This window comes from Mastigoproctus giganteus, chromosome 4 (assembly GCF_048544385.1).
Source record: "Mastigoproctus giganteus isolate SK-2022 chromosome 4, ASM4854438v1, whole genome shotgun sequence".
NCBI classification, from domain to species: Eukaryota; Metazoa; Arthropoda; class Arachnida; order Uropygi; family Thelyphonidae; genus Mastigoproctus; species Mastigoproctus giganteus.
Genome location: NC_143578.1, coordinates 93,975,525 through 93,996,680, shown reverse-complemented (window position 1 = coordinate 93,996,680; position 21,156 = coordinate 93,975,525). Strand labels below are relative to the sequence as shown.

The window sequence follows — 21,156 nt, the reverse complement described above, 5'->3', positions numbered from 1 at the left end:
TAATTGCCTAAATTGCCTGCAGGCCAGAAATGCAAACAGTGTGTACAGAGTTAATTCTCTCCTAATCCATTCGCTATATGAAAATTTTCTTTGCTCAACAGAAAGTATTTTAAATGTAACTTCGGAGGGGAATTCAAAATAATTAAACAGAGGTCCGGCTGAGTAATTTAGAATTATAAAAATGGTTATACAGTTTTATATAGAAAATATCTTAAAAATAGACAGTAAAAAATGCAAATTTAGTTAAATAATTTTAAGCCTAGATCATAGATATAGCTTAGCTTTGCTTAATTTTCAGCACTCACCTAATAGTAATCCGCTTAGTTGGTTGAAAGTTTTACCACATACATAGTGGTTATGAGATTCTAATAACTTAAAGAAATTATAAATTTAAAAACTAAGTTATGAATCTCATAACCACTATGTACGTGGCAAAACTTTCAACCAACTAAGCGGATTACTATGAGGTGAGTGCTGAAAATTAAGCAAAGCTAAGCTATATCTAAGATCTAGTCATTACATCACAGTACATAAGGACACCTTAAAATATCATCAGTCAATAATTTTAAGCTTATTTGAAGAGTAGATAAACATGAGAAAAATATTTACGGAATATTACAAATTTTGAAGTGCACTGCATCCAAATGTCACACGTCACTGTTAATAAAGGTGCCGGTACGCCGCACCGTTGCGTATCGTCCCAAAAAAAGCACTGAGTATGGTTATTCCTCCATGGGGGCTGTTAGTATCAGATCAATCTTGTCTGAAGAAAGTATAATGTTTGACAGAAATGGATATTTTTGTTGTTAAATTTGTTTCTTGTAAGCATATGGCAGCAGGATTGTAACGGTGAATTAGTTCATAGATATCATCAATATTGCTGCAAAAACCTCTGCAATTCCTTTGTATGATTTGTTCCATTATTTGGTTTTGTGAGCAGAAGAAGAATCTGTCTGCTTTTTGTAAGTGGCTTGTTTATATCTGTCGAGTTTTGATTTTTCTTTTTTTGAAAAATTTGGGTCATCCTGACTCATTGCTTCCTTCCATATCACCATCTGCATGTATTTCAAGCAGATCTTCTGAGTTGGTGGTATCATCTGTGTCCATGCTTGATAGGTGAGATTGCTTCACCTCAACTGGATCTGATTTTTGCAAATCAGATCTCCACTGCTTGACAATGGGGAAGTCTCTGGAATGGAACTGTCAGTGGTGTATTACTGCATTAGTCTACTACCTTTGGTGGAGATGGATGCTGGACTGAGAGGACTGATCGAGCCCAGTCTGAGATTGATGTGTCCAAATGGATGGACACTTCTGTTTGACATGCTACTGATTGGCGACTGTAAGTGGCAGAAGCATAAGTGCATTTTGGTGTACTTAATTTTACTTGCTTTCTTGCCTCTTGGTAGGAAACGTTTTTTTTTTTTCAATTTTATATTTTTGTATTTTTTTCCCTAACTTCCAGAGGTCACAGTCTTTGGAGTATGCCATATGGTTGCCTTTGCAATTAAGACATTGTGGAGTTGGTGCCTTACATTCTGTTTGTGTGAGTTTTACACCCACAGTTTGCACATGTTGCATCTCCACGTCATGCTGTCTGGGAATGGCCAAATTTCTAGCATTTAAAACATCTCAGGGGGTTCGGGATATATGGCTGAATGCGACAGTTTAAATATCCTGCCTTGACTGAAGCTGGTAGGTTTGGAGAACCGAAAGTTAACATTATACTCCGGGTAAGGACTAAACTGCCATATTTTTGGATCATGATCCTTTCTGCCTGAGTAACTTTTTGATCTTTAAGTTCCTGGACTATTTCATCTTCAGGAACGTTCAATAAATCCCATTCAGTGATCACTCCCTTTGAAGAATTGAGGGTGGTATGTGGTGTGATTTGAACTGAGATTCCATTCAAAGATGTTAGACGTAATAATAGTTCAGAGTGTCGAGGATTGGTGGTCTCTATAAATAAATCTCCAGATTGGAGGCGTTTCACCATTTTTAGTGAACCAGCGGCATGTTCGAGGCATCTCTGAATGATGAACGGGGGAGAGCTTGCTCACAGGTTGTGTTGACAGAGAATGTATTATCAGGAATGCTGGTAATTCCTGTCTGCCAGTGTCTTTTATCATTCTCTTCGAGAGAGAGAGAGAAGTCATGGTTAGTGTCATAGTTGTCACTTGGTTGAGAACTCTTTGTGTCTAAACGTGGAAAGTCATTCGTTTCCATCTCTGCTCCTTTTAGCACTGAGGATTGGTTTATCCCCCAGGTTACCGGCCCCACCACGTGGAGGCAGGAGCGGTGCCACCAGCAACCAAGCAGTTGTTTAAATTAGTAGAGTTGGTTAGTAATAAATATAAAGACTAAGAAAAGAAAGGTGGATTTCCTTTCTTGGTTCTTACTTTTGACCTCTAAAGTGCAGAACCACTTCAAGTAAACAAAAGAATAAGCACACTAGAAAAGAATAAGCACCAAATTAAAAGCTTGTAATAGTATGTTTATGCTCATTAAATGCGTTCCATTACTAAAAAAAATTTTTTTATGAAAACCACAAATATAAAAAGGTATTAGAACCTAGAGTACAGGATTGTTAAAATTAAAGTATTCCTATGTAGAGGGCTCTGGAGTGAGTTCTAAGGCCCGTACTGAAGAGAAATTTGGATAACAGGTATAATAAAGAATGCGCTCACCATTTATTGGGAAAAAAAATTAGTTACAAAATTTGTCACTATGTGGCGCTGTGGCAATACAAATCATGTGAATAGTGCTACAATTGTTCAATGTGCCTTCCATTTTGGTCAAAAAAAGTTTCCATTAGAAGAACAGCATTTTCTACAGCAGAACATAACATGTCAACTGGAATAGCCAGCACATGATGTCTAATGCTGTCCTTCAGATCTGCCGGAGTTTGACATCCTTCCCGATACAGAGCGTATTGTGTTTAGTGTCAAATGGCACCAGGGGTTTCCCGCATCTCCGCGTAGTATACGTTGTGGGTGTGAAACAGAACACTGTTAATGCCAGAGGTTTAAATGTATATGGATTTTGTATATGTGTAGTGTCGTGCACCATTGTTCCTCTGGTTATTTAGCTGCTGGGCCCATAATGGGTTCCATACACCCAGTTCTTCAAAAAACCACACAACTGGACCTCACCCCATGTGACCAGAAGTCACATGGGGTGAGGTCCAGTGATCAGGGTGGCCAAGATGTCTGGAAACAATGGCTGATGACCCATTCAACTGTAAAGTGTTGCCTTAGCAATCTTTGGACACAACAGTGGATGTGGAGTGGCGTACCATCTTGCACGAATATGGTATCTTGAAGGCATCCACGTTGTTGCAGCTCTGGTATTGCAAAATTTGCCAACATTTCATAATATTGCTGTACAATGACAGAACAGGTGCAGAGTGCAGTCGGTGTTACCTGTTCAAAAAAATGTGGCCCAATCATTAATGTGGCTGTAAATCCACACCACACTGTCACAATGCAATGGGACCTCTTGGATAACTCAAGGGTTTTCTGTTGCCCAAATGCGACAGCTGTGCATATTCACTAGGCCATTTAAGCAGAAATGGGCTTCATAACTCCAAAGGATATTCCATGGCCAAGTGATATCCACTGTCGTTCGTGCCAGAAACTGAAGTGCATATGTGAAACGAATATCTGCATCACCATGCTTTAGCTGCTGTAGCATATGCAACTTGTAAGGATAGTACCAAAACACCTGACGCATTACTAGCCTTACAGAGTGGAATATGGCATGTCCACTTCGCAAAAAACAGCTAGCACACTTGCACTACCACATGGAGATTGACGATAAATTCACGACAGCCATAGCCACATCTTCAACATGAGAGGAGTCTACTCGTTTTCGACCTCTACCTGGTTGAACACCAAGATGTCCTGTCTCTTCAAATATCGCAATCATTTTGCAGACAGCACAAACAGTCATAGGTCCACACCTTATACGCTTCTGATTACGGAATTCTCTGATAGCCACAGCTGGATTGTTGCTTTTCTGATAGTACAGCTTCACTAATAGTGCCTTTTCCTGCAACATTGTTGGCATTGCTGCTGTAGTGCAGGCAAACATCTACTGTATGATTTTGAAGAGATTGCTTTGCTTTTATACAGTACAGTAGAGCTGACTAGTGGCGCTGTGGCAATAACTTACGATTATGCAAATATCATAAGTTATTTGCATAATCGTAACTAAGATAGTTACGTGCCATACAGTGACAAATTTTGTAACTAATTTTTTTTTTTCCAATAAATGGCGAGCAAATTCTTTATTGTGCCTATCGTCCATATTTCTCTTCAGTACGAGCCTTAGAACTTGCTCCAGAGCCCTCTACATAGGGATACTCTAATTTTAACAACCCTGTACTTAGTAGAATGCATGGGTTGGAGGTTATTGTTATTTTTTTTGGTTTTTAGGAGCATTAGCAGCTAAGGCCATATTGCTCCGGGAAATGCGGTGGTCATTCCCTGACCTTTCCGCATCCTCCGTATTTGGTGGTGACGGGCTCGAGCGCATTATAGCCTTAGTTGCTAATGCGCCATTAAAAACCAAACAAACAAAGGGGCTCAAACCCCGGTCTAATCAAGAAGCATGTGCTATGCACTGCTGCTCCTTCCCACCTGGCTACGGAGGTGCCTGGGTTGGAGGTTGAGAAGACAAAAGATATCTGTTGACATTAGACTTGAACTTCTGCAGATTGTAATTTTCAGGAAATACATATGAAGGAAGGTTGTTCCAGAAAAAAGGAAGTTGAATGAATAAATGAGGAAGAAGAAAAGTTGGTTCTGTGAGTTTGAAGCTGGACAGTAAAAGGATATTGACTGGTTGTGGCACGTATTTGGACTGCTTTGAAAGAGAGAGCAGGAATTATAGAAGCCAATCCAGAAGAACAGTGACCATGGAAGTATCTATAGAAAAGGCATGCAGCTGAAGCAAAATGTCTATGAGACACAGAGTGGAGACTCTGTTAGAGATGAGTCATTGATTAACTTAACTGCCTTCTTCTGAATGGAATCTAGAAGCCTCAGAGAGGTTTGGGGGGCACTGCCCCGGATGTGAGAACATTATTCCATGGCAGGACAGATTTGTGACTTATACAGAGCGAACAGCTGTTTGGAAGAAAAGTACCGCTGAGAGCGAAAGCTAAAAACTATATTTTTAGATGCAAAGAAAAATATATTTGATGTGCTTATGCCAAGGGAGAGAGATTAGAGGTCAAGGTAATCCCCAATAGAGATATACGATCTTGCCTAGAAATCAGAGTGTCATCGAAGATAAGCATAAGAGCAGAAGAATTCTTTATGCAAGATATAAGACAGGACTGAGTTTTAGAAGGACTGAAATCAACTAAGTTATCTTTGCCCCACTGGAGAATTACATGCAGATCAGCATTTAAGGAATTGGTATTGGATATTCGAGAAGTTGGAGCTGTTTGAGCAGGGAAAGTTTACTAAAACTGGAAGGTCGAATACAATGTGCTATTAGCAACAAAATTATGGATAGGATTTCCAGTCAATAGGAGGTAAACAAGAGGTAAATAGTGGGAGAAAGGACTGAACCTTGGGGAACATGAGCATTAGTGGAGAAGTTAGAAGACAGAGAGCCATCTACCTTCACTTACAGAGAGCAATTAGAAAAAAAACTGGATACCCAATTCTAAAAAACAGTTGGTAATCCATAAGATGGAAACTTATTTAGAAGACCTTTATGCCAAACACGATCAAAAGCCTTTGAAATGTCAAGAGCAACTGCTTGACATTTACTAACTGTTTCACTTAATTTTTCCATAGATCGGTAACATAAGCCAGAATATCACCAGTGGATCGATACTGAGAATCCATATTGGCGATTATTGATCAAATGGATAGTTTAAGAGTTGGCAATTAATTGATTTATCCATTACTTTATAAAGAGTAGAAGTAATTGCAATGGGATGATAACTGAATGGGAGGGATTTGGCACCCTTTTTTTAGGAACTGACTAGATATGAGCAAATTTCCAAGCAGAAGGATAAACATCTTTGGAATAAGAAAGTGAAAAAAGGCAACACAGAACAGGAGTAAGTTCAGAAGAACAGGTTTTGAGAACAAGTGGTATAATACCATCAGGACCTGGGACTTTCTTAGCATCAAGATTCATCAAAATTCTTCTGACATCCTTTTGACAGAAGACCACAGGTGGCATTGAATGGAGTGTACTGGGAATGGTGGGAGGTGGTTTACCAAAATCTTTAATACACGAATTGGAATCAAAATAGGATGCTAGCAGATCAGCTTTATCCTTGGCTAAAGTGGCAATAGAACCATCTGGTTTTGACAGAGGTGGGAACAGACATGGGCAAAATTTGCAGCCATTAGCTTGGCAATATGCTCAACTACCATTTGGACAAGAACCAAGTTTTCTACTCTTAGCCTGTTTGAAATCTAGTTTCAACTGATTAATAATTGCTTTAAAATTGTTGCAAACTTTGGTATAGACAGAAAATGAAAGTGAAGATTTGGAAACAAGCCAATCTTGATATGCAACATTTTTCTCTTGAACAGCCTTAGCACATTTATTGGAAAACCAAGGTTTAGATAAAGGAAGAGATTTTAAGGTGAAGTGTGGAATATAGGATTCCATCCCTATAAGAATAATTTCACTGATGCAATTTGAGCAAATGTTGACATCAGAAGTTTAGAAACAGTAATTCGACCAAGAGAAAGAAGAAAAGAAATCTTGCCGATCATTCCATTTTGCATTCTTGTAATGCCAAACAACACAAAGTTTGGAATGGCAATGAGAGAAAGCTCCATTGGAGAAGAGACCATCACCAAGTTGTGATCTGAGGTGCCAGGAGGACCACTCACCTCGACCGTGTACTTAGAATGGTTGTTTGTACAAAAAGATCAAGCATGTTGACTGTGCAGTGAAGATTGTCTGGTATTATGGTAGGTAAATGAACAATCTGTGCGAGGTCATTAGTAATTGTAAAAGCCTCAGCATCTCAACCAGCTGGGTCTGTTTGACGAGAAAACGGAAGCCAGCTGCAGTTGTGAACATTAAAATCGCCAAGGAAAATTACCTCACTCTTCAAAAGTTGAACTAGTGAAAGTCAAGTTTCAAAGAGTTCCAACTGATTAGTGCAGTTGTGAGAATGATAGAAGCAAAAAATAATTTTGACAAATGTGGTAAAGAGATTTTAAGCCAGAGAAGATTGAAAAGAGGAGATTCCAAATTACTAAGTCTCCAATAGGGAATATCAGAATAGACATATGCACAAGTACCACCTCTGAAATGAAAGGAATCATACAGTGAATAATTTGGAAAACTGAGATGAGCAGTGGACGAATCAACCAATAACTGTGATTCTGTCAGAAAAAGTACATGGGGTTTGGCAGAATGTAAGTGGAAATGGACATCACTGAGATTACAATTGAGATCACGTATATTTGTGAAATGAATGAGGATGTGTTTTAGAGGTTTATATCTTTTCACAGTTAAATTTGCTCTATTAGTTTGACAACTCACGGTTTATTCAGTAGTAAGAAAAGGTTGGGGGGGGGGGCATGCTATATGAAGTAAGTTGCCAAAAACTGTGCCACAGTGAGAGATGTGTGGGCCCATACGTTGTCATGATGAAGGACCCAGTTCTTTGTGTACCACTTCTCTGGATGTTTCCTCCTGACGGCTTCCCTTTACAGCCTCAAGACATCGCAGTAGAACTTTGCACTGATGGTCTGGCCAGGAGGGACAAATTCCTTGTGGATAATCCGTCAGTGTCAAAAAAACAGATCAGTATGGACTTCACATTGCTCCTCACTTGTCAGACTTTATTTGGTCAGGGCGAAGATGGGCTCTTCCACTGGGACGACTGTTGCTTGGTTTTTGGGTCATACCCATATACCAACTCTCATCACCAGTGACAACCGTAGGAAGGAAGTTTTGACCACTCCTGGCCCGTTCTTGAAGATCTCTGCTAATGTCCATGTGATGCTGCTTTTGGTCTTCACTCAATAACTGTGGCACGAACTTGGCCACAGTTACTGTGGCCAAGTTCGTGCCACATGTTCAACTTGTCTGACAAAATCCACTGACACGTGCTGTACGATAGTCCCACAATGCCGCAAATGTCATGATTGGTCTGCCTGCAGTCTTCACAGATTGCTGCCTGAACTTTTGCAACATTGTTCGGCATGGTGCTTGGTGATGAACACCCAGAGCGATCGCTGTCATTAACCAACATTTGATCGTTTTATAAATGGTTAAACCAGTAGTAGGTCTGTGTCTGGCTTAAAGCATTGTCATCAAAAGCTTGTTTCAACTTCTTATGGGTTTCTGCTGCTGCTGTATTGTTAAGAAGGAAACAAAACCTGATGAAAGCACATTGCTCTCTCACATCAGCCATCGCAACAATCGCAAACTACATGAAACACACCACCAAAGAACTGTGCATAAATATTCAATGACTCCATCCAGCCCAATGCCACTTGGCACCCTGATTCACAAAGGATGCATGCAGTGTTACTTAGCACCACAAGTTCATACTAGACATAGTTCCCACACAGCATTCAAATTTTGGGAACATTTGGGTAGCACCTCACACCTCTCCTTTTAAGTAGTCCAAAAGCTAAAAAATCTGAGGATCATGGAGAGTCAATAATGAACATGTGTTATGTCTGTGAAAATGACACTAGCCTTCAATGTAAGAAAAAAATATAACCAGTGACTTAGTGACTAACCAATATTATTTAGTATTAGTATTGGCATAGGCGGATTCAGAGTAGGGGTACCGGAGAACATGCCCACCCACCCTCTCTATTCTTGTCAAGAAAGATTGGTGTTCTGTAAATTGCAACATCTGCAAAGTGACCTAATGAAATGCATAAGGCTTAAATCTCTTCTTTTCTCTCTCAAGCATGATGATGATGTACTAAATAAAACTACTGACAAATAGAAACATCATATCCATCAGTAAAACATAAAAGTTTGACATATTTCAATGAGCACTAAACTTGTAAACCTACTTTTGTAATTGCTCAGAATGCAATTCCAGTTTGGGATTTTTAAAAAAAAAAGGCACTTACTCTCAGAGGCTGAATCCATTTACTTTCAAAATCTTCTCTAGCTTGAACTAAGTAGCCTTCAACTGAAAAAGTTTAAGTACAAAACTTTTAAAATATATGATAGAACATACATACAGGTAAATAAATATCAGATCACAGGCATAAAATGAACAAAATTAACAAACAAACAAAAAAAAAAAGGACCATATGATACACTATATATTTAACATTCATGTCACTATCATATCAGAAATTCACATTACGAACGATTTTTAAATATGAAAAGAACATTGGAAAGTAATGGATAGCAGCTGCTTCTTTGTTTAACAACTAAATTTGGAAGAATTACAGCTAACTGAAATTTATTCTAATGGTGCTTTGAGTAAAACAGACTTTATATGTTTTTTGGTACATTTGCAAATGCATTCGGCATATCCTCTAAATGGAAGGCACAATTAGATGGGATAACTTGCAATAAAGACATTTGTGAAATTCTGTATTTGGCTTTTTAGACATTTTTATTGAATCAACTGAATTTGTTGTAATAAATAAAATAAAAATCATAAAATTAATTTTTTTCCCTAATACATATCAAAGGTTAACTATATTTCATTTCGCTACAAATGCTTTTGTGGCTGCATTGACTGTAGGAAAGATTGGGCAATATGGTAGATGAACAGAAAAGAAAAATTCTCAGTTCATGAATTAGTTTTGGTTTTTTTTTTTTTTTTATAGGAGCATTAGCAACTAAGGCCATATTGCTCCGGAGATATGAGGTGGTCATTCCCTGACCTTTCCGCATCCTCTGTATTTGGTGGTAACAGGCTCAAACCCCGGTCTAATCAAAAAGCGTGTGCTACACACTGCTGCTCCTGCCCACCCGGCTTCAGAGGCACCCTTCACATCTGGTTTAGTACGGGCTTGGCACCCACACAGGGTCCTCAGCTGGATATCATCATTCTTCTCTTTCTTGGTGATTGCTTTCTACTCTCTCTCTCTCTCTCTCTCTCTCTCTCTCTCTCTCTCTCTCTCTCTCTCAGGGTAACTTGGGAATTTTTTTTGGCTGGTGCAGCATAAGTCTCAGGCTTCCATGCACCATATAGCTAATAATAATAATATTATAATCTCTTCAAAAAGATTGAAGAAGCCTTTTTGAAGAATTCATTATTTTTCTGTTGATAATTTACTAAATACACAAGGTTGATTTTTTGATTTTTATTTTAATTTTGTATGGCAAAAAACAACAAGGTTATATTGTGCCACGACAGAAATACACAAGTAATAAATTATTACTGTTTGTTTATTTTTAAACCATAAATCTATGAAATATACATTATATTTCAATTGTTATTAAAATCCAAGAGGAAATAAATATTACACAAAGCTAAGTGAATATTATATGTATATGCTGCTATTTTTTTATTTTGTTAAATCAAAACTAGTTCATAAAATTCATATCATATTTCAATTTTACAAGCATTAGCATTAGTTCAGGCATATGATGCAAGAAAGCAAGCTTATACAACATCAGCCAAAAAAAAAAAAAAAAAAAAAAAAATCCCATTTCACCCATCCGGTAACTACAAATGTTTGTCTAGTTCAGCCTTAAATTTATTTAAGCTATCAACTTCCACAACAACAGATGGAAGTCTGTTCCAGCAATCAACTACTTGCTGGCTAAAGGCAAACTTCAGCACATCTATTCTACAATTGTCTTTCCTCAATTTGAATCTATGCCCCCTCAGGTTCTTAATCTGAGCAGGCATAAGTATCCCCATCAGCATTGAGCCTGCTCAAACCATTCAAAGCCTTATACACCTCAATCAGATCAAATCTCAGGCGTCTAGTCTCCAGATACCACCACTTTGCTTATTGGAGGCTTGAAGTGGTGAAACCCATGTTTAGTCTCTAGAGCAAAGTTTCCGGCATCCCCCTCCCCCATACTTCTCCTTCAATCTATGCACGGTACTAAGTACTATAGGTTTTGATACCTTTTGTGTTTGGGGTTTTCATAAAAAAAAAAATGCTGCAACTAACAGAACATAAGGCTTCCTTTGTAAGTACACCCCTTCGTTGCTCTCACCAATTTTGTTGCCCTTTTCTGTACTCGTTCCAGCAAATCTAGATCCTTCCTAAAATGAGGCCTCCAGACCTGTACTCAAGGTGTGGCCTGACTATTGCCTTATACAAAGGGATAATCACTTCCTTGTCTCTGCTAGCAAAATCCCTATATATCACTGAAAAAACTCCGTGACCTGCTCTGGCAGCCTATCTGCATTGCTTGGAGACCTTCATATCTGACCGCACAATTACCCCCCAAGTCTTTTTCATTCTCCACCTCCCTGAGCGTAGTACCACACAGTTGGTACAATTCTCTTGGGTTACTGTTACCCATATCCAGTACTTTGCATTTGTCAGTGTTACACTTCAGTTGCCACTTATCAGCTCATTGGCCTAACTTTTCTAGATCCTGTTGCAGTAGCATACTGTCTTTACTGTCATTTACAAACTTGCCAACCTTTGTATCATCTGCAAACTTGGACATTAAGCCTGAGATACCTTCATCAATATCATTGATAAATACACAAAACAACAATGGATCCAGCACTGAACCTTGGGGAACTCCACTAATAACATTAGTCCACGTAGACCAATGTCCATTTATTATCACTCTCTGCTGTCTCCCGCTTACCTATCCCTTTAACCATTGCAGAAACTTGCCCTTAATGCCATACAGCTCCAATTTGTACAGCAGTCTCCAATGTGCAACAGTATCAAAAGCTTTCCTGAAATCCAAATATATGATATCAAAATTATTTTTTGCATCCAGTTCCTTTGTGACCACATCGTAGCAACCAATCAAATTTGTCAGACAAGACTTTCCTTTAACAAATCCATGCTGTGTCTGAACTATTACTGCATTCTCTAGGTGATCCTCTATTACCTCTTTAACCAGTGACTCCATTATTTTCCCTGGAACAGAAGTTAAACTAACAGGTCTATAATTATTTGTGTCACCCTTTACACCTCTTTTGTGAATCGGGGATACATTTGCACATCTCCAGTCCATGGGGACCTCCCCTGAGCCAAGGAAGCTCTCATAATTATGGCTAAAGGTTTGCTTACTTCCCTTGCTGCCTCCTTCAATAGAACTGGATAGATTCCATCTGCCCCAGGTGCCTTTTTTATGTTTAACTTCAACAATTTCTCCTCCAATTTGTTCTCAGTTATTATTAAATCACTTAGCTCCCTGTTAGAGTTTGATAAACTTCTGGCATTCCCCTTCTTGAATAACTTTGAATGTAGATGCAAAATACTCATTCAGTTTATCAGCTACTTGAGCAAGATCATCAATAGTCGAACCATCTATTAAAATCCAGGCGGAAATAATTAAATTATTATAAAACATTGAATGAGCATTACATGCAGCTAAGTGAAAATGATTACTTTATATATAATTAGGTAATTAATTAGCAATTAATTGGGGTAAAGTTAACTGCTTATTTAATTTTCACTTCTATTAATCACAAAATGGAAAAATTCAATCAGTTTAAGAAAAAAAATTAATTAACACATCTGAAATGTCAGGTGAAGCTTACATTACTAACTGGTTATTGTTTTGTTGTTCTAGCACATAGCTTGGCAATCTCAATATTCTTTTTCTCAAAAAAGAACACTTTTGGTACATTTCAACATTTCATGCTGTGCTTATGTATTGTTTTGTCAGTTAATGTAAAGACAGCAGAATATGAATCCTAATAAGATGCATTTTAGAAGAAACTGATTACATTATACATGTATTTTAAAAACATTTTAGCATCATAATTATTAATTGGTAACATCTATATATAAATAATACTTATTTAATATATTTAAAGTTAAAATAAAATTCTTCTAAGTTCAACTACAGATTGAAGTTTGAAAATTTCTTAGGTAATCTCAGCAAAAACGGAGAAAAAAGGGAACAGGAGTGCTAGGAGCAAACATTTTATTAAAATCGTAGTTGGGGGTTCTCACATTAAAGCAATTTTCATTCCCTTACCAAGGTTCTTAAAGATCCTCAGAGATAAAATATTTGCATTTCTGCAATAAATTCTCATGAATAATTCATACATGGGGCAGATGCTGCCAACGAATGGTCACTGGAGAACTGGTTCCACCAATCAGGTCAGGGAGGATGGTGTCACGGATGCAAAGGCAATGAATAGCAGGAAGGCAGCACTTGGGGTACAGTCACTTTATTAGTTTTTTGCCCAGCAGTATATAATTTAATAGTTCTGTTCCACCCATAATTAATGTCAATGAAGGATGTTTCAAGATAATAACTGAAATCGGTAGTTTAGTATTACCAACACGATGAAAAGAAGCAAATCTTGGAGAAAAAATAAAGTAACACATTCTTTTCCAATAATTTGTTCAGACCTTCCTCTCCAACTTCACAAATAAAGTTTCATCTAAACAAATGATCACTCTATTCTGAAAATTAGCATTAGCATTATAGAGGCATACAATACAAGAAAGCAAGCTTACGCAGCATCAGCGGGGAAAAAAAAAAAAAAAAAAACGCTCCCATTTCACCCCTCCGTTTGTTCCAAATACCTGTCCAGCTCAGCTTTAAATTTATTTAGGCTATCGACTTTCACAACAAAAGATGGAAGTCTGTTCCACCAATCAACTACCCGCTGGCTAAAGGCAAACTTCCACAGATCTATCCTACAAATGTCTTTCCTCAATTTGAATTTATGCCCCCTCAGGTGATTATTCTGAGCAAGAGGAAGAATCCCACTGAAGAATGCTCAGCACTGAGCATGCTCAAAACCATTCAAGGCTTTATACACCTCAATCAGATCACCTCGCAGGTACCTAGTCTCCAGACACTGTAATCTGCAAAACTTAAGCCTTTCTTCATAATTCCATTCACTAATCTTGTTGCCCTTCTCTGTACTCATTCCAACAGCTCTACATCCTTCTTAAAATGAGGCCTCCAGACCTGTATACAGTACTCAAGGTGTGGCCTGACCATTGCCTTATGCAAGGGGATAATCACCTCTTTATCCCTAGAAAAATTCCTGTACATCATTGACAAGACACCATGAGCTATTCTTGCAGACCATCGGCACTGCTCAGAAAACTTCATATCTGCCTGCACAAATACCCCCAGGTTCTTTTCATTCTCTACCACTGTCAGTGTAGTACCACAGAGTTGATACATTACTCTGGGGTTACTGCTTATCATATGTAGTATTTTACATTTGTCAATGTTAAACTTCATTTGCCACCTCTCAGCCCATCTGCTCAACTTTTCTAGATCCTGTTGCAGCAGCGTACTGTCATTAGTGTCCTTAACAACCCTGCCAACCTTCGTATCATCTGCAAACTTATACACCTGATATACCATCATTCAATATCATTTATAAATACAGAAAACAACAATCGACCCAACACTGAACCCTGAGGGACTCCACTAATAACATTAGTCCACAAAGAGCAGCGTCCATTCATTACCACTCTCTGCCTTCTCCCACTCAACCACCCCTTTATCCATAGCAGCAATTTGCCTCCAATGCCACACTGCTCCAATTTGTGCAGCAGTCTTCCATGTTTGTTATTATTGTTGTTATTTAGTTTTTAGGAGCATTAGCAACTAAGGCCATATTGCTCCGGGATATGCGGTGGTCATTCCCTGACCTTTCCGTATTTGGTGGTGGTCTTCCATGTGCAACAGTATCATAAGCCTTTCTAAGATCCAATTATATAACATCAAAGTTATTCCCTGCATCCAGCTCCTTTGCAACCACATCATAGTATCCAATCAAATTGGTAACACAAGACTCCCCCTTAACAAAACCATGCTGTATCCGAGCTATAACTGAAGTCTTGTCTAGATAATCCTGCATGCTTCTTTAACCAGTGCCTCCATTAATTTCCCTGGAACAGAAGTTAAACTAACAGGTCTATAATTACTTGTGTCGCCCTTTGATCCTCCTTTGTGAATTTGGGTCACATTTGCACATCTCCACTCCATTGGTATCTCCCCTGAGTCCAAGGAAGCTCTCATAATTATGACTAAGGGTTTGCTGACTTCCTTTGCTGCCTCCTTTAATATAACTGGATAGATCCCATCCACCCCGGGTGCCTTTTTTATGTTTATCTTCAACAATTTCTCCTCCACTTTCCTCTCAGTTATTACAAGATCATCTAGCTCACTGCCAGAGTTTAATTCACCTCTGGCATTCCCCTCCCTGAATAACTCCTCATGTGTGAATGTAGTGCAAAATAGTCATTTAATTTGTTAGCCACCTGAGCAGGATCATCAACAGTTGAACCATCAATATCCAGTGGACCAATCTGATTCATCCCTTTCCTTCTAGAGTTTACATAGGTAAAAACTCTTTGCTGTTTTTCTTTGCATCCTTTGCCAAAGATTTCTCATAATCTTTCTTTGCCTGCCTAATCTTTGTGACTTTGTTACAGACCGCTTATATCTATCATAGGCTTTCATTTCACCCATTAATTTATATGTATCCCATGCATTTTTCTTCTCTGCCACATGTCTCATTAGTTCATTGACATCCATTTAGGCCTAAACCTTGAACGATATTTCTTAGTTGGTATGTAAAGCCTAGTAGCTTCCAAGATTAATTCTTTGAATACCTCCCATTTTGGATTTGCTGTTGGTAACATCAACAGTTTGTCCCGCCGTATAGAATTTAAATACTGCCTCAGATCACCGTAGTCACCTTTACGAAAGCAAAAAACCCTTTCCTTTACCCCTGATGGTAGTTACCTCTTTGAGTAAATCCCACTTCAGCACACTGTAATCACTGCCACCTAGTGGTTCCTTTATCTGCAGATTCTTAATGCATAAAGAATCACTACTGATAATCCAATCAAGAGTATTACTCCTTCTAATTGCCTCCCGAACATGCTGATGTAGAAAACAATCGTCCAATAAATCCACAAAAGCCTGGCTAGTGTGTGAGTGACCAACCCACAAATTCCAGTCAACATCCAGGAAATTAAAATCTCCCATTATAAGACTCTCTGATTTACTGGCCCACTCTATTTCTCTCTCTACAGTTTTTTATTATACACATCAGAGTCATTAGGCCTATAACACACTCCTACTCTCAATTTTGATCTCTCAGTGCTTATGTCACTCCAAACTGACTTGACACTGTGCTGCCCAGCGATGTCGACTGGCTGCACTTCCTTGGATTTTATGTGTTTCTTAACTAATAGCATAACCCCTCCTACTCCTCCTTCCTATCCTGTCTATCCTTCCTGTACACACTGTACTCCCCAAATTCCAGTTCTGAATTCCTTATATCTATGTGACACCATGTCTCTGATATCCCAACAATATCTGCCTTTGATGTTTTGACCAACACCTCAAATTCATCAAATTTATTTACCAAACTCTTAGCATTGGTGTATATGCAAGTATACATGCACCTGTTCCTATTCTTAGCTACTCTAACGCAACCCATGTGTTTACTTGTACTGCAATGACTCCCAGCAGTCTCTGAAATACCCTGCATCTTGTTTTCCAGGCTGCTGCTCATTCCAATAGAAGCAGTGCAAGAATCACTTTCACCTCTGCCAGTGGTTACTGTTAATCTATTAGTCCTTGTATCCCCTCAAGCTTACAGTTTTGCGACCCACCTAACACTGCCTCGATAGCATCAGCAAACATTCTTGCACCCTTTCTATTTAAGTGTATCCCATCCCTGTAGAAGCAGTCTCTCCTGTTAACAAGTCCAGACCAGGCTGAAAAAATTCTACCCCTTGTGCCTTGCACAGTCTTTCCAGGGCCAAATTGATCGACAAAGCTCTCATCATATATTCCCTCCTATCGTGACTGGGCAAAATTGCAGACACTTTCAAATTCAACCCTAATTCATAGCTTTTTCTCAACAGTGCCCTGTACTTGTTAAGTAATTCTGCCGGTGTCCTACTCTTAATATCATTAGTGCCAACTTGTACAGCAATATTACATTTTGTGCCCTTAAAAGATGATATCTGCTCTACAACGTCATCATCCTTTGCCCCTGGCAGACATACCCTGGTCCTGTTCCACCTATTCTTTTTACACACCATGTTCCCCGTTTCCCCTGACAACAGAGTCACCGACAACTACTAGTTCCTGTGGGACCAGCGCATTCTCCCTTGGAGATTGCCGCTGTGGTGCATGATCATCAAGTGCAAGCTCTGGCATTGATGTGGGTGGCTGAGAGCTTGATGGGCCCCTGAATTTAGATCCTTTGAGGGCATCCACCCTGTCCTTCAAGCTCTCATATAGGCCCATAACAACGCTGAGTTGTCGCCTGATTTCCTCACACTCCTTACATCGCGTGCACACATAAAGACGTTCCTCTTGGCAATATTATGTCCCGTACCTGATTGCTCCACAAACATCAAACAAGCAGTGCATTTTAAAAGGCTGTGATTCAGAGGGAAACTGCCCCCCCTCAGTTCTTCTCTGAGCCAAGCACTTGAGCCTTTTGCTTTGCTGTTCTGGTCTGAGTCATGATTTCAATTCAATTTTAATAAAATTTCAGTACAAAATTATAACCCTAAACTAATATCCCAATGCAGTTATAACACTATATATCTATATATATATATTTTTTTTTTTTTTTTTTTCAGCATTGAGTATTATCTCCGAGTTTCGTTATATAATTTCTGTATCAAGTCATGTATTAATTAATAATGTTACATTTGTAAAATCAAAGTTGTTATAAGTATTTAGTTAAAAAAGTACAATTTAATTGACAATGAAGTTTAACAAGATTAATAAATTTTACTGGTTAATTGATAATATTATATACTATAATAATACTAAGCTAACACTATTTAGTACGGGATATAACATTGTATCATATAACAATGGTGGCAAGTGTCCTTTTTCACAAATCCTTTTTCAACAAATGTCCTTTTTTAATTTAAATTTAAGTCCTTGTGTGTTTCATCTGAGAGGTAGTAAAGATGCAATCAGCATTTAGTTTGCTTTACCCTTTTACACTTCAATTACATCACAATGCAGATGCCTAATTTCCAGAGACTGCAATTTACAGAACCCCAGTCTTTCTTGGTAAGGGTATCCCTCTGTGTCCCTCAACTAATCTTGTTGCTTATCTCTGCACCCTTTCCAACAGATTGATGTCCTTCCTAAATGGTGATTACCCCACTGTATACAATGGGGTAATCACCATTTAGGAAGTAATCACTCCATCGAGCAATCATCTCTTTGTCCCATCTGGCAAAGTTCCTGTATATCATTGAAAGAACCCTCATGAGCTTTTATAGTAGCTTGTTTACACTGCTTATAGGATTTCATTTCAGCCTGTACAATTATCTATCCTGTACAAGTAATCTTGCTGAGTTTATCTACTTTTCTAGTAAGGTGCTAACTAAACCCTGATTACTGTCAATAACCATTGGGACCCATTTGTATCATCAGCAAACTTAGACAACATACCTACATCAATAAATATCAAAAACAGCAAGGGAGGCCCCAATACCAACCCCTCTGGAATCCTTACTTATCACATTATTCTATGAAGAGAAGTGGTCATTTATAACTAAACTCTTGTGTCCTACCACTTAGCCATACTTTTATCCAAAGCAGCAACTTGCACCTAATGCCAGATTGCTCCAATTTATATAACACACATACAGTATAGTATGAAAGCCTTTAATGACATCTAAATATAGGGCAGGGTCCACTTTGTTTATGTTACACTTTGTTCATGTGCATGTGTTCCAGGAATGTATGTACATAAAGATTCACGTAAATTAATTATTCCATAGAGATAAATTAAAGAATCTGGGGGGTATATTCCATGAACGATGCATAAATAGTCACCAATATAACAAAAAAATTTTCAGCTTATTTTATGTGGAAAATTAAAATTAATAGAAACAGTTTTAATAATTAACATAAATAAGATAAAATTAAATGGAATTTCTTTGAAAATTTATATATACTCTATGAAAAAATATATATATTCAGCTGAAAGTTACCTGTACAGCACGGTAAAAAAAAACCAAACAGGTAACCTGTAAACTAAATAATAATAAACATGTGAATATAATAAAAAAAAGTAAAATGTAAAACACTGGACTTTAGCTTAAATCTAATTTTAAAATATTCACTGCAGTCTTAAGTTAGCAGTCAATTTTTTAGGTGTTTTTTCATCCTGTGTGAACATATGGCACATTATTTTAATTTTTGCACATACAATATGATTTATTCATTATTACTACTTATATTATAAGGGTACATTATTTAATTAACCAATCTATGTTGCAATTGCCCTATAGATCCACTCCTATTAAGAAAATCTTGCATTAATTCTACTACTGGCATAACAACAGACTGGCAATGCCATTTCAACTATATTCAGATCTCATTGAAGAGGCCTCTGGACTTAGGAACTCTATGATTCATTTATGATGATGCTACTAAAACACTGACTCAAATGGATAAAATGCCTTTATTAAGCAAAAAATATAAAAATAAAATAAAAATACACATACTGACCGTAAAACTGTATATTAAAATAAAATTAAAATGAAATAAAATAATATGGTATATAATAAGAATAAAATGCGATAAAATATAAAATTAAAAGTGCTAAAAATATGTTTAAAATCACTAAAAACCACTAAAACAAAAGCTTTCGGCAACAGTAGCCACCTTCATCAGCAATAATGGTTGCGGGTTATCCAACAATCTATATATGTACACATATATGCCCCAGCAGGTCCATGACATGAACTATGGCACCTGTGCATGGTCCACTTCTCGTGCTTTGGAACCGGAAACAGAACAAGCCACTCTAAACAGTTCGTCTCTCCTTAGGATAAGGGCTTCAAAGAGTGGATGAATGCGACAGCCCTTATCCCTATTAAGACTATAGCATCCAGACGAACATATCCTTAGACTCTCTAGCCATTTCTGGTTCCAAAAGCCATGTCGCTCTATCCACAATCACAGCTTCTTTAGCTGTAATGCCATGCCCAGTTTCCCAGGCATATTCAGCTATGGCTGAACCCACATAATTGGCTGTCTTGAGGGCCCTATTGTGTTCCCCCAGGCAATCATGCAGCCAACGTTTCGTTTCCCCCACATAACACTCCTCCACAATCCGGACACTCGATTTCATATACGACCCCACTAGTATCATTACTCGCAATAGGATCTTTGATTGCAGACACTACTGTGTGCAGTCTCCAACCCGGCAGCTGCACACACCATATCTTACACAAACGTAAAATACAGAAAATGGGTTCTGAAATGCCCAGATAGTAGAGAATGTATGCAGTGGCAACAGGTGTAAAAGCATCCCTGCAACTGCTACTCATATCTCTTAAACACACCTCAATAATGCTCTGGGGGTAATCGCACGTTACTAGGTCAGCCGTAACCCATAACCCATTTAGTCTCGCTGCCCCTCTCCTCAGATGAAGAGCAGTGGAACCTGTCCTTCCCATTAAGGCCTTAACCACACTATTTTTGTGGCAACTGGCCTGAGCAGTTTTAAAGTGTGTGTATTTGCCACAACACAGATTTTCTATAAACGTTATTTTTTCAAGTGTCAGCCTTCTCTGTACACATGCACATCTAGGAATGGAAGGACCCCTCCTGCTCAACCTCCGAGGTGAACTGAATATAGGGCGAACCGTTATTCAACCAATTAAGTACTTCTGTTTTGTATCCCCTTTGTATTACCGTGAACGTGTCATCAACATACCGCTTCCACACCTGTAATGGGGGTGCACTAGAGCTCCCAACATCCTGTCTTCGAACTCTTCCATGGCTATAATTGCACTAATAGGTGAATTCATGGCCACTCCGCGGACCTGCTGGTACGTAACATTTTGAAAAACATGGTGGTACTAGATAAACATAAACTAACACCTTCACAAATGTCTTCTCCACTTATGGCTGTCCAATCCTTCAAAGTATCATCCCTACTCTGCAGCCTTCATCTGCATCCCTAAAGCCTTCCGCACACAATCCAAGCCTAGGTATACAATCAACAGGTATACATGTGAACAAACAAACAACATCGAAATATGCCAT

General features: G+C 38.3%; 1 protein-coding gene across 1 annotated transcript in view; it reads right to left on the bottom strand.

The window, feature by feature from the left end:
• The window catches only part of LOC150086920 (cAMP-dependent protein kinase catalytic subunit beta-like), a 54,642-nt gene extending 33,724 nt beyond the window's left edge, over positions 1–20,918 (bottom strand). Inside the window, exons 1-2 of the mRNA XM_090372323.1 lie at positions 20,825–20,918; positions 9,087–9,148 (exon numbers count right to left, since the gene is read on the bottom strand). Of these exons, the coding sequence (XP_090228449.1) occupies positions 9,087–9,148; positions 20,825–20,918 (156 nt within the window). The remainder of the gene's footprint in view (positions 1–9,086; positions 9,149–20,824) is intronic.
• Positions 20,919–21,156: the final 238 nt, after the last annotated feature.